At 41.2% G+C, this 15,000-nt stretch overlaps 1 protein-coding gene across 1 annotated transcript in view; it reads right to left on the reverse strand.

Moving 5' to 3' along the window:
• abcc3 (ATP-binding cassette, sub-family C (CFTR/MRP), member 3) overlaps positions 1 to 15,000 on the reverse strand; it is a 119,458-nt gene that overhangs the window by 96,339 nt on the left and 8,119 nt on the right. Inside the window, exons 2-3 of the mRNA XM_056240319.1 lie at positions 873 to 1,046; positions 1 to 84 (exon numbers count right to left, since the gene is read on the reverse strand). The exon at positions 1 to 84 is cut by the window's left edge and continues 42 nt beyond it. Coding sequence (XP_056096294.1) covers positions 1 to 84; positions 873 to 1,046 — 258 coding nt within the window. The remainder of the gene's footprint in view (positions 85 to 872; positions 1,047 to 15,000) is intronic.

Here is a 15,000-nt window from a genome sequence, read left to right on the forward strand (position 1 = left end):
AGGTATAATGCGATCCTGGTTCATCTCATGAAATGAAGAAAACAGGTCTGTCCAGCATACTATCCACAATATCAAGCCCAGAGCCTGCACACACACATATAAAGAATCATTACACACAGATAACAGAGAACTGAAGCCACAAACATGCGCATATCAGCTAACTGGGAACATTAGTAACATTAATAGACTTGCATTGTGTTCACATGCGTCTCCTCCCGGAAATAACCATATATGAGCTGACAACGCCTCGTTTACTATGCAGATCCTCATCTGCATATCATTTGCATATGCATATTCATGCACGTGTTACCATGTTTAACGGTACAAGACATTAGGAGAATATGATATACGGATGTGCGTCACATTACATTGTGAAAAATCATTTAGTAGCCGATCCTCGCCTTGTTTTTGAATAAATGAATCAAATAGTATAAAATACATTTCAGAGAAAGTTTCCCTCAATCTTTTCCACTCGCCAAGCAGTATTTTTAATGGAAAAATATTGATCATTATTTGCATGTAAATATTTCCTCAGACCACGAGTTCTGCTGTTATCCTGCGCTGAGCAAACATTACAACAGGAAAAGTGTTCGAACGCATCGCATCCACTACAAATATTTCTATTTATTAGAATATACAAATTGTATCTTCTCTGTGATGATTTGATGCAATTTAAGTACTTATCTCCGTTAATGAGAATGGCATGTTTAATCTAAATATGTATATCAGATGTAAAACATAGTTTAAATGGTGAATTGTGCAAGTGAGTGCACGTGAATTTTGTGATCCGTTGCACCACTAGAAATAATGTTTGCATTACGTTAATGCGGACATCAGCAATACATTCTCAGGGAGACGATGAGATCTCTTACCGTTTTGATTCTGTTTAACACAGACATCATGATGTATCCCCTGCTGTTCCTCCGGAGGTAGAGGATGTAGAAAGGTGAGGTGACCCACAGGTAGATGCAGGGAGCCCAGGGCAGGACCGACAGCTGGAAGCATTCTGGGAGATCGGGCCGGTCCGAGTGCAGCGTGAGATTGGGCTGTTGAGGGAGCAGAGGCAAACAGCTAGCTTAAAATCATGAACATCAAATCAGATTTACGCTTCTTAAAGGGATAGTTCAGCCAAAAATGAATATTTTAGCCCATGATTTACTCTCCCTGAAATCATCCTAGGTGTATATGACACTCTTTAAGACGAATACAATCAGAGTTATATTAAAAAATGTCCTGGCTCTTCCAAGCTTTATAATGGCAGTGAGCATCTGTCCATCATAAAAGTGCATCTATCCATCATAAAAGTGCATCTGTCCATCATAAAAGTGCATCTATCCATCATAAAAGTGCATCTGTCCATCATAAAAGTGCATCTGTCCATCATAAAAGTGCATCTATCAATCATAAAAGTGCATCTATCCATCATAAAAGTGCATCTGTCCATCATAAAAGTGCATCTGTCCATCATAAAAGTGCATCTGTCCATCATAAAAGTGCATCTGTCCATCATAAAAGTGCATCTGTCCTTCATAAAAGTGCATCTGTCCATCATAAAAGTGCATCTGTCCATCATAAAAGTGCATCTATCCATCATAAAAGTGCATCTATCCATCATAAAAGTGCATCTATCCATCATAAAAGTGCATCTGTCCATCATAAAAGTGCATCTGTCCATCATAAAAGTGCATCTATCCATCATAAAAGTGCATCTGTCCATCATAAAAGTGCATCTATCCATCATAAAAGTGCATCTATCCATCATAAAAGTGCATCTGTCCATCATAAAAGTGCATCTATCCATCATAAAAGTACATCTATCCATCATAAAAGTGCATCTATCCATCATAAAAGTGCATCTGTCCATCATAAAAGTGCATCTATCCATCATAAAAGTCCATCTATCCATCATAAAAGTGCATCTATCCATCATAAAAGTCCATCTATCCATCATAAAAGTGCATCTGTCCATCATAAAAGTGCATCTGTCCATCATTAAAGTGCATCTGTCCATCATAAAAGTGCATCTGTCCATCATAAAAGTGCATCTGTCCATCATAAAAGTGCATCTATCCATCATAAAAGTGCATCTATCCATCATAAAAGTGCATCTGTCCATCATAAAATTGCATCATGGACTTCAAAACAAACAGAAACAGCCATTCACTGCCATTATAAAGCTTGGAAGAGCCGGGACATTTTTTAATATAATAATTTAATTTAATAATAATTGTGTTCGTCTGAAAGAAGAGTGTCATATACACCTGGTGGCTTGAGGACTATCCCTTTAAACAACATGACTCCATACGCGGCACAAACAGATTCTTCGTTGAACCTTAAAGGGGTCCGTCAGGCGCTTCATATATTGACACTTTAGGGGTCTTTATTTATTTATCTAATTATGTTTTATTTAATTTTTAATTTGAATTAATTCAGGGCTGTGCAACGACTAATCGCATCCAAAATAAAAGTTTGTGTTTACATAATATATGTGTGTGTACTAGGCTTGCCGCGATAGACGGTGTTGACGGTGTTACCGGTTTTAAGCCCCATCACCGGTGACATCACTTTCCCACCGTGACACCGCGATGTCTTGACTTTTTTAAAGTATTCGTTTTTGCTAAAAACTTACACACGCAAGGTCTCTCGCTCGCTTTCCCTCTCTCCCGTACGCGCGCGCTACGCGGTTTGAAGCACAATCTCTGTCTCGCGTGCGCGCTCGCTCTAGATTCCAGGAGATTTTAACTATTTTGCGGTATAATTAGTCGATCACGAGTTGCTCAACAGGCAGATATATAGATAAACTCATCTTCCAGGCATTTGACCGACCAGGTTGACACTTCATGCCTGAGAAATCGGGAGTGTGGCGTGAGAGCGTGTGAAAGCAATCAAATGCGTGTGTCTCGCGGCCAATGCGTGAGAGTTGGCAGCTCTGTAAAAGCTTTTTAACCCCCCCGCCCCCCACGGTGACACCGGGATAACCGGTGTTGTCAAACGTCGATTAACCGGTGGGAAATTTTCCTCACCGCGGCAACCCTAGTGTGTACTGTGAATAATTATTTTTGCATATATAAATACACACAGATGCATGTATATATTTAATAAAAATGTGTTATTTATATTAAAAATATTTATATATAATATAAATTATATATAGATACAGTATATACATGCATGTATGTGTGTATTTATACAGTACTATATTATGCAAACACAAACTTTTATTTTGGATTAATCGACACCACAATAAATATATATTTGATAACGCTTTGATTAATGAGACTTGAACAAACAATATTCCTCAGTGGCTCGGCCGTGGAAACGTCTCTGTAAAAGAGTTGCGTCTCCAGAGAAGAGCTGTGTTCTCTCATCGACAGCAAAGAGGATCTGTGTTCTTCTCCTCAGTCGTGTGTGTCGTCGGGCAGGATCTGTGTTCTTCTCCTCAGTCTTGTGTGTCGTCGGGCAGGATCTGTGTTCTTCTCCTCAGTCGTGTGTGTCGTCGGGCAGGATCTGTGTTCTTCTCCTCAGTCGTGTGTCGTCAGGCAGGATCTGTGTTCTTCTCCTCAGTCGTGTGTGTCGTCGGGCAGGATCTGTGTTCTTCTCCTCAGTCGTGTGTGTCGTCGGGCAGGATCTGTGTTCTTCTCCTCAGTCGTGTGTGTCGTCGGGCAGGATCTGTGTTCTTCTCCTCAGTCGTGTGTGTCGTCGGGCAGGATCTGTGTTCTTCTCCTCAGTCGTGTGTGTCGTCGGGCAGGATCTGTGTTCTTCTCCTCAGTCGTGTGTGTCGTCGGGCAGGATCTGTGTTCTTCTCCTCAGTCGTGTGTGTCGTCGGGCAGGATCTGTGTTCTTCTCCTCAGTCGTGTGTCGTCGGGCAGGATCTGTGTTCTTCTCCTCAGTCGTGTGTCGTCGGGCAGGATCTGTGTTCTTCTCCTCAGTCGTGTGTCGTCGGGCAGGATCTGTGTTCTTCTCCTCAGTCGTGTGTGTCGTCGGGCAGGATCTGTGTTCTTCTCCTCAGTCGTGTGTCGTCGGGCAGGATCTGTGTTCTTCTCCTCAGTCGTGTGTGTCGTCGGGCAGGATCTGTGTTCTTCTCCTCAGTCGTGTGTGTCGTCGGGCAGGATCTGTGTTCTTCTCCTCAGTCGTGTGTGTCGTCGGGCAGGATCTGTGTTCTTCTCCTCAGTCGTGTGTGTCGTCGGGCAGGATCTGTGTTCTTCTCCTCAGTCGTGTGTCGTCGGGCAGGATCTGTGTTCTTCTCCTCAGTCGTGTGTGTCGTCGGGCAGGATCTGTGTTCTTCTCCTCAGTCGTGTGTGTCGTCGGGCAGGATCTGTGTTCTTCTCCTCAGTCGTGTGTCGTCGGGCAGGATCTGTGTTCTTCTCCTCAGTCGTGTGTGTCGTCGGGCAGGATCTGTGTTCTTCTCCTCAGTCGTGTGTGTCGTCGGGCAGGATCTGTGTTCTTCTCCTCAGTCGTGTGTCGTCGGGCAGGATCTGTGTTCTTCTCCTCAGTCGTGTGTCGTCGGGCAGGATCTGTGTTCTTCTCCTCAGTCGTGTGTGTCGTCGGGCAGGATCTGTGTTCTTCTCCTCAGTCGTGTGTGTCGTCGGGCAGGATCTGTGTTCTTCTCCTCAGTCGTGTGTGTCGTCGGGCAGGATCTGTGTTCTTCTCCTCAGTCGTGTGTGTCGTCGGGCAGGATCTGTGTTCTTCTCCTCAGTCGTGTGTGTCGTCGGGCAGGATCTGTGTTCTTCTCCTCAGTCGTGTGTGTCGTCGGGCAGGATCTGTGTTCTTCTCCTCAGTCGTGTGTGTCGTCGGGCAGGATCTGTGTTCTTCTCCTCAGTCGTGTGTGTCGTCGGGCAGGATCTGTGTTCTTCTCCTCAGTCGTGTGTGTCGTCGGGCAGGATCTGTGTTCTTCTCCTCAGTCGTGTGTCGTCGGGCAGGATCTGTGTTCTTCTCCTCAGTCGTGTGTCGTCGGGCAGGATCTGTGTTCTTCTCCTCAGTCGTGTGTCGTCGGGCAGGATCTGTGTTCTTCTCCTCAGTCGTGTGTCGTCGGGCAGGATCTGTGTTCTTCTCCTCAGTCGTGTGTGTCGTCGGGCAGGATCTGTGTTCTTCTCCTCAGTCGTGTGTGTCGTCGGGCAGGATCTGTGTTCTTCTCCTCAGTCGTGTGTGTCGTCGGGCAGGATCTGTGTTCTTCTCCTCAGTCGTGTGTCGTCAGGCAGGATCTGTGTTCTTCTCCTCAGTCGTGTGTCGTCGGGCAGGATCTGTGTTCTTCTCCTCAGTCGTGTGTGTCGTCGGGCAGGATCTGTGTTCTTCTCCTCAGTCGTGTGTGTCGTCGGGCAGGATCTGTGTTCTTCTCCTCAGTCGTGTGTGTCGTCGGGCAGGATCTGTGTTCTTCTCCTCAGTCGTGTGTCGTCGGGCAGGATCTGTGTTCTTCTCCTCAGTCGTGTGTCGTCGGGCAGGATCTGTGTTCTTCTCCTCAGTCGTGTGTCGTCGGGCAGGATCTGTGTTCTTCTCCTCAGTCGTGTGTGTCGTCGGGCAGGATCTGTGTTCTTCTCCTCAGTCGTGTGTCGTCGGGCAGGATCTGTGTTCTTCTCCTCAGTCGTGTGTGTCGTCGGGCAGGATCTGTGTTCTTCTCCTCAGTCGTGTGTGTCGTCGGGCAGGATCTGTGTTCTTCTCCTCAGTCGTGTGTGTCGTCGGGCAGGATCTGTGTTCTTCTCCTCAGTCGTGTGTGTCGTCGGGCAGGATCTGTGTTCTTCTCCTCAGTCGTGTGTGTCGTCGGGCAGGATCTGTGTTCTTCTCCTCAGTCGTGTGTGTCGTCGGGCAGGATCTGTGTTCTTCTCCTCAGTCGTGTGTGTCGTCGGGCAGGATCTGTGTTCTTCTCCTCAGTCGTGTGTCGTCGGGCAGGATCTGTGTTCTTCTCCTCAGTCGTGTGTGTCGTCGGGCAGGATCTGTGTTCTTCTCCTCAGTCGTGTGTGTCGTCGGGCAGGATCTGTGTTCTTCTCCTCAGTCGTGTGTCGTCGGGCAGGATCTGTGTTCTTCTCCTCAGTCGTGTGTCGTCGGGCAGGATCTGTGTTCTTCTCCTCAGTCGTGTGTGTCGTCGGGCAGGATCTGTGTTCTTCTCCTCAGTCGTGTGTCGTCGGGCAGGATCTGTGTTCTTCTCCTCAGTCGTGTGTCGTCGGGCAGGATCTGTGTTCTTCTCCTCAGTCGTGTGTGTCGTCGGGCAGGATCTGTGTTCTTCTCCTCAGTCGTGTGTCGTCGGGCAGGATCTGTGTTCTTCTCCTCAGTCGTGTGTGTCGTCGGGCAGGATCTGTGTTCTTCTCCTCAGTCGTGTGTGTCGTCGGGCAGGATCTGTGTTCTTCTTCTCATGTGTCGTCGGGCTGAAACCCCACGAGGCGTCTCAGAGTCTCAGAGGATGAGGTTTGCGGTTTGAAGGGAAGACACCTTTCGCTGTGCCGACTTAGACGTGGTTATGAGGTCAAATGCACAAATCTGTTCATTTCTGTACGCTTTAAACTCAAGGTGAACGACTCAAACCGGCAGAATGACAGAATGAGCTGAAACTTATAGATGCCTGTTAAGATCCTTTAATGGTGACATACTATGCCCCTTTAGTTTTCACAATGTAATATAAATCTCTGGTGTCCCCAGAATGTGTGTGTGAAATTTCAGCTCAAAATATTAGATCATTTATTATAGCTTGTCAAATTTGCCCCTTTGTGTGCAAAAACGCACCGTTTTTGTGTGTGTCCCTTTAAATGCAAATGAGCTTTAGCTCCGCCTCTGTTCAGAAGAGGGCGGAGCCTTCTCACGAGCTTCAGAGACTCCGGCAATAACAACACAGGCCAATCTCACTGATCCAGAATCAGGAGTAACCAGCAGCGAGTGCAGCCTTACGGAGAGACTCAGGGAGAGCTTCACTTTTACACGTTTCTGAATGTTAGCGGAGACATTTCTGTAGTTGTTGTGGAGTTACACTGATCATCTCCTCATCATCATGTTTAACAGATTTTCGTGAGATGTTCTTCTGTGCGCACAAATGCGAAATATTCCACGCAATTATCCCTTAGAGACCCTTAAGGCCTGTTCACACCGGGACGAATTTCGTGCGCGTTATTCGCCGACGTTTAACGCCTCGTGATTAAACAAAGGGCGCCAATGTGAGTGTGCACACCGACGCGTAAAACGCCACGCGTAAAAGCGTCATTTTTTAAAAAACGCCTCGGGTTCGTTTTTTTGGTTTGACGCACGGCGTCAAAAACTATCCGACCAATGAGATTGGCGCTTTTGCTCACGTGTCTGGAGCTTCTGAAGTTACAGTAAAACACAACTTGGGGGCGCTCAAACACAAAACGGTCTTGCCGAGCACACATACGTAACGGCGAAGAAGATATACAGCGTCTACACTGCCGGGAAGAAATAAGACGAGGAAGATGCAAGGCTAGATGAATGTAGAGCTGCTGGTCTTGTTGGTGTCCTTATAAAGAGACACCAACGACAATAAAGAACTATATGACAAACTTGCTCTCTTCTTCTGAGTGACAAGCGAGTGTCAGAAGCGTAGTTGCGCAGCGCCACTTTGTGGACCGGGGTATTTCTGTTTTACATTAAGCGCCATCTAATGTCAGGGAATGAATTTGCGTGTTCACTCGGCTCATCGTCAGCGAAAATCGCTTGGGTGTGAACACAAAAAACGCGTTGAAAAACGCTGACGAATAACGCGAGCCGATATTCGTCCCGGTATGTGCAGGCCTTTAACGTTCGTATAAGTAAGAACTTTTTAAAAAACATCTTAAGTCCAACAACTGTAGTCAATAATTGTATCCCTTAAAACTCACCTTTCATCACCAAAATTATTTTTTTTTCGCTTGAAAAACATTTCTTCATGCCTTTAAAAACCTTGAATGTAACTCGACACCCTTGCCTCATTTAGTATGCGCGGTTCTATGAATATGCAAATGAGCCCCGCCTCCACTCACTCACTCAGCTCAGAGATCCACTGGTTGGCGATCACACGTTGATCTGATTGGTTACAAGGTTACAAGGTAACACTCATGTTAACGTATTTCATGGACAGCACTTTATAATAGCTTCAACGTACTTTATTCCATCTCATTTCTGTCCTTTTCTTCATCCACGTCCCTCAATACTGGAATCAGCACAGCAGACTCACTCGTCTTTCCACATTACAAACGCATCTTTTCATAATTCACACTCATTTTTCACTCGGGACGTTTTTACTAACATTTTTTAACGTCGGCATGAATTGGAAGATGCGCGAGTCTTTCAGCTTTCTTCTGGTTCTGATCGAAAGTTTTGTTTGGAAAGATATGCAATGCACAAGTAAACGAATATGTGATTTGGATTACAGCTTTTATGATTCATTCTGTATATGAGCAAAGTTTTTCTATGAAATGAAAACTCAGTATGTCTGCAAAACATGAAAGATGTCAATAACTGACAAAAAAGGTGCTTTTAACAAACTGATCACACACTCTTTCCCCTCGCTAAGATAAACACAGCTGCCGTCCGTCTGAATGTGTGTGTGTGTGTGAGAGAGAGAGAGTGTGTGTGTGTGTGAGAGAGAGAGAGTGTGTGTAGTGTGTGTGTGTGTGTGAGAGAGAGAGAGAGAGAGAGAGAGAGAGAGAGAGAGTGTGTGTGTGTGTGTGTGTGTGTGAGAGAGAGTGTGTGTGTATGTGTGTGTGTGTGAGAGAGAGAGAGTGTGTGTGTGTGTGTGTGAGAGAGAGAGTGTGTGTAGTGTGTGTGTGTGTGTGAGAGAGAGAGAGAGAGAGAGAGAGAGAGAGAGTGTGTGTGTGTGTGTGTGTGTGTGTGTGTGTGTGTGTGTGTGTGTGTGTGTGTGTGAGAGAGAGAGTGTGTGTGTATGTGTGTGTGTGAGAGAGAGAGAGAGAGAGAGAGAGAGAGAGAGAGAGAGTGTGTGTGTGTGTGTGTGTGAGAGAGAGAGAGAGAGAGTGTGTGTGTGTGTGTGTGTGAGAGAGAGTGTGTGTGTGTGTGTGTGTGGGTGTGAGAGAGAGAGAGAGTGTGTGTGTATGTGTGTGTGAGAGAGAGAGACAGAGAGTGTGTGTGTGTGAGAGAGAGAGAGAGAGTGTGTGTGTGTGAGAGAGAGAGAGTGTGTGTGTGTGAGAGAGAGAGAGTGTGTGTGTGTGTGTGTTAGAGAGAGAGTTTGTGTGTGTGTGTGAGAGAGAGAGAGAGAGAGAGAGAGAGAGAGAGAGAGAGAGAGAGAGAGAGAGAGTGTGTGTGTGTATGTGTGTGTGTGTGTGTGTGTGTGTGTGTGATCCACTGATGTATACTGCGCTCACATGAAAAATAACGATAAATGATCATGTTTCTATTCTGATACTATTCTATTTTCAGAAAGAAATATGCGAAAGGTGGCTATAATGCATTGCTGAGTTTAGTACTTTTTAAGTAAATAAGAACATGATTTATATATATATACAGGTTATAAAGTGTATATGGTATTTTTAGACCACATAAATAATATTGCTTTAACATTATTTTTGTCTTCAAGTAAAAGTACAAAAATGTTTACTATCATGTTAAATCTAGTCTCTTGAATGGAAGTTTGTTTCCGACAAAATAAAACATTTTAAAAGATAATTGCGAAGAAACTTGCAATTCTGCCTTTTTCTATCGCAATTCTGACTTTAAAAAATGCTATTTTGAGATAAAAAAAGACGCACTTTTTAATTTTTTTATTCTGTGGTGGAAACGAGAAGCAAAGTTGCAAAAGATTACGTTTAAGTTTTTGTTTTAACTACAACTCTAATGCATAAAATGACCTGGATCTAAAATTTACACCTGGAAATAAAGACGCTATTATTTCCAGCTTCTGCACTCGCTGAAAAGAGGAGTTGTAGAGATAGCGGTCACTATAAATGGCCAGTACAGAACTGCACGTTTCACTGGAGGATTACAGGGTTGTCCTCTTGTTGAAGGAGAGCGCAGTGTGTGTGTGTGTGTGTGTGTGTGCACGTGTTCAGACCCGCTCGTGTAAACCACACCTTCATGAAGGCCAGCGCCAGATGGGTTGCGTTAACTTCCTCAACTCTTCAGATCTCAGCAGTGTTTGCTTTGTGCAGCTCTATTCATCTCCACCAGGCAAATATGCACACAGCATTAGGCACACCTAGCAAACCAGACGCGGAGCATTCTTCCAGTTTACAGTTTCCTGAGCCTCTGGACTCACTTATATCCCAGTGCATGCATTATGGCGACCACATGCTGCATATATTGTCACGCTTCACGACTGAACACTGATGATGCATTTTTGTTTCACTATATCAGAAATCGTTATTTCTTAATGTTCCCTGAACGTTCAAAACATACATTTAAAAAAAAAAAATTGTCTTGGTTATGTGAACATTAGTGGAACTTTGGCAAAGATCATGAAAGTGTTACTTTTGAATGAACATTCCGAAACAAGTAGTAACATTTAAAATGTTACAATTTAAAAAAAAAAATTTTTTTTATAAATAATTTATATTAAATAAATAATAAATTAATTCATAATATATATATTTTTAATTCATATTTTAAATTGATTCATAAATTCATATTAGAATTTATAATAAATAAATAATAAATACATAAAAAAACATTTTATGAATATTTATATTTACAGATTATATGGTGATTTTGTGAGTGCGCAAGAAAAATGTTGCTTTAAAATTATTTGTGTCTTTATAAGTTAAACTACACTCTAAAAAATGCTGGGTTGTTTCAACCCAAATCAAATATGGACAAACCCAAATGTTGGGTTAAAAATGCAATTTAAAATTTTAACCCAACTTTCACTTTCAACTGTACATTTTTTAATTACATTTTTAACCCAACATTTGGGTTTGTCCATATTTGACCCAAATTTGGGTTGAAACAACCCAGCATTTTTTTTTAGTAAAATCTAAACAGAATCTTTACTTTGAAGTAAAATCTAGTTCCTTGAATCGAGAAGCAAAGGTGCAAAATATGAAGTTTCAGGGTGTTTGTTTGTTTTCTTGTGTGTTATGATCTTCAAAAGTTGAAACCTAGCCTTATCTATTTTTAGAAAGCAAGCAGTGAACTAAAGAAGGCACACCTTCCGTCTTAGTAATGAACCACAAACACACCCTCTCCATTAAACTGTTAAATCCTGACAGGAACCGGAGCGGTGACAGATGAGAAAGAACATCTCACACTAAACCCAGAAAGAGCTGTAGAAACGAACACACAAGCTAAACGCCTCACTGTACGCCAATGGGGTCCAAAATCACCCAAACATTCCTCGTGTCCGGAAGGAACACCAAACACAGCCGAAGTCTGGCTTCCAATGACTGCGTATGATTCATAATGTTTGGATGAATTGAGTGAAACATTAAACAGTTGTGAGGAATCCTTGTAAATATTATAGGGGAAGATCTGATGTGAGCCGCTCGACCGAGAGATAAAGACGCACTTCTGTCGATAACACTGGATATTATATAGAGTTTACAGCTGTTGTTAGAAACACTCCAGTTTACAATGATTTCATGCCAAGTTTATGTTATAAATACATTACATTAATACATTATAGTACATTTAATACAATAAAATATATTTTTAAAACCCAAATTTGGGTCAAATATGGACAAACCCAAATGTTGGGTTAAAAACTTAATTTAAAATTTTAACCCAACTTCAACTTTCACTTTCAACTGTAAAAATTTTTATTACATTTTTAACCCAACATTTGGGTTTGTCCATATTTTACCCAAATTTGGGTTGAAACAACCCAGCATTTTTTACATTTAGCAAATGTTTTAAAAATATATTTTATTGTATTAAATGTACTATAATGTATTAATGTAATGAATGAATGAAAAGTTTTTATTTCGAACATGTAGAAAAAAAAAACCCAACAAAAAAACAATAAAAGAAAACAAAAATACAATCATACTAACAATTAATAACAAAAAATAATTTTGTTATTAATTTACAAATGTATTTATAACATAAACTTGGCATGAAATCATTGTAAACTGCATTTTTTAGAGTGTACAATGTTAATTACTGTGGAAAAGGGTACATTATTAAAGGGACGATTCACTTTACAATCATTTCAATTTCTGGAAATGGTTTGAATTACTGATTTAATTTCCACTGCTGGTCAAAAGTTTGAATTTTCTGATGATATTAACAACTTTTGTTTGATGCTTAATTTATATTTATATACAAAACAAATGTAATTTGATGCTATAGCAATTTAAAAGCTTCATAAGATAAAAATTATTTTAAAAAACTAAAGTATAATCAAAATTATGGTTCGCTACACTCAAAAAACTTTAAAAACTTTTTTTTTAAAAGATTTACACTATTTAATTAATAGTAAAATTCCATCAAATTGAATTGAATAATCCTTACTTTACTAAATTGAATAAATTGAACAATCCTTAGTCAACTGTTCAATTCAATTACATAAGGATTATTCAATTCAATTTGATGGAATTTTACTATTAATTAAATTGCATAAATAAATAAAATTAAAAAAGCTTACATTTTTTTTGGATTGTATATAAGTAGTTGCAACTTAAACTATGTATACATTAATCTTTTTATATATATATACTCTTATGTAACTTATTTTGATGAGTTAATGTAAAAACATATGTTGTCAACTTATTGGTCACGTCATTTTTATACAGTATACATATTATTTAGTTAATTTGTGACTTAATGAGCAAAACAAAGCTGTATTTTCAGCATTACTCCAGTCTTCAGTGTCACATGATCCTTCAGAAATCACTCTAATGAATGTTTATGGTGCAGAAAAGTGGACTTCAAGCAAAGGATTAATGCTGGAAAAATGTGGAATGTGAGCTTTAATATCCTTATGTTACTCCAGTTCTCCGGGCACTTGCTCTACATCCCCGGTTCTTGGAAAGCTTGTCCTGTACATTGAGATTACGGTGTGTAGCACAAGTTGCTTTTGTCACACAATCAACACCCTTTATATTCTGTAGAAAGGCGGTTGCAATATCACAATGCATACAGTGTTCTCAGAAACCTCAAACCACAGTCAGAGAAAAAGTATGGTTAATAATTATCGTGCTTCATGCTGACAGATGCATACAGTTAACAGAGGAGGAAGATGATAATAACAACAGATCCATATATATATGTGCATGCATGCCTCTCACAACAAGCATTTCATTGGTTGGTTTTTTTTTTTCAACCAATGAAATTTAATGTACTATATTTTAATTTGATAATGTTTTTTTATTTAATATTTTGTATTTTTAGGGGATTTTATGGTACTAAATTATATTTACGCTGTATTTATAATCCATTTATTCACTTTTTGAGCATAGACCTGAAAATTAAATTTCCAGCTTAAACTGGTGAACCTTGAACGCTTTAGAGCGACAGACTGAAGTTTGATCTCTTTTCACAGACGACACTTGGCAGATTATTGCTGGAGTGAAAAAAAGTTTTAAAAACTGAACTTTAAAAAAAAGTTACAGAATTTTACATTTATTGTTATGGAAAATGTGCCGAAACACTATTTCCAAATTTTATATGAAATATATATTTTTTCAAAAATATGTTTTACTCTAAAATTGTGAGAAATCAAAGCCATAAATCTAAACAAGTTGTGTTTTTAAAAATTTGAGCTAGATATCTCAGTAAATGAGCGTTCAGTGAGAGTGTGTTCGGCCGCAGTACCGAACGCTTCCACTAGAGGAAACTCGTCTTTATTAAAGCGATAGTTCACTTTGAAATAAATTTTTGGTATGTTTTAGCTTACCTCAAGGGCATCCAAGATGGAGGTATCTTTGGGTGTATTCACACCTGCCTTGTTTGGTTCGATTGAATCGAACTCTAGTTCGTTTCCCCCCTTGGTGCGGACCTTTTGGGCAGGTGTGAATACAGCAATTGAACTCGGGTACGGACCAAACAACCGAACCGAGACCCAGCTGAAGAGGTGGTCTCGGTACGCTTCCAAACGAACTCTGGTACGGTTCGTTTACGGTGTGAACATGAACCGACCCAATTGCAAGAAAGCACTGCGCCTTTGAGTTAACAGGCTTCCGTAGTCGGAGATTTTGGCATAATGGTTTGTGTTATTGTTGTTCAAGTGCGAAAGAGAATTCCGGCGCGCTGTCTGGCCACACGCTACTGCTGCGCGTCTTTCTGCGCGTCGTGTGTGTGCGTCATTGGAATGGAATGAATGAATGAGTGTGTGCATCAGGACATTCACATACAGAGCGTTCTCTTTAGTCTAATCGCGCATAGATGCAAAAAAAGCTCGCAAGCGTTAACATTGACAGCACTTGCTAGCAGTATATACAATAAGAATCTCATTATTTGAATGTGTATGAATCAAAACTTTATACCTTATCCGTCTTCTGCGCAGTTTCTTCATATTGCGTTTGTACAGAATAACACAAAATTAGTAAAATAACAAATATTGGAGTACGAAATATCTCCATGCTGAGCCTTTTTTGCACTTCCTGATTTCCCTACTTGAGAATCCTTGTCCAATGAATGGACGACCTTAGCACACGTGTGGTTTTGTTTACAAATTTTGGTTCACTTGCAAAAAGAGCAGTGTGAAAGCGAACCGTACCAAAAAAAATATATATATATTATTTGGTCCGGACCAAAGCAAGTGAACTATCGGACTTTCCTGGTGTGAATACACCCTTTGTTTCCGCAGTAGTTTCAATTTTGATATTTTTAGGTCAAAGCGTTCTTGTCTGTCAGTCATATAATGCAGGTCTATGGTCACCACCTCGTACGTAGGACGTACACGCGCGAGAGATCACTTCCAGACCGAAGCGCCCGCGCCCTCAGATCACTTGGACGTGGCTGTGTTTACAAGAGGTAAAAACGATATAAATACTGTTGGTTTTCTCACACAAACCGCTCGTTTCGTGTCTTAGGCCATCAATGTGTACTTACATTTACGAGTCATTAAATCATGTTTAATTTGGACTTCTCTGTGCTGCTCTTTGAGGTGGAGACCATAGACCTGCATTATATGACTGA

The sequence above is a fragment of the Rhinichthys klamathensis genome, unplaced genomic scaffold (genome assembly GCF_029890125.1).
Source record: "Rhinichthys klamathensis goyatoka isolate OS25496 unplaced genomic scaffold, OSU_Roscu_1.1 h1tg000592l_1, whole genome shotgun sequence".
Classification (NCBI taxonomy): Eukaryota; Metazoa; Chordata; class Actinopteri; order Cypriniformes; family Leuciscidae; genus Rhinichthys; species Rhinichthys klamathensis.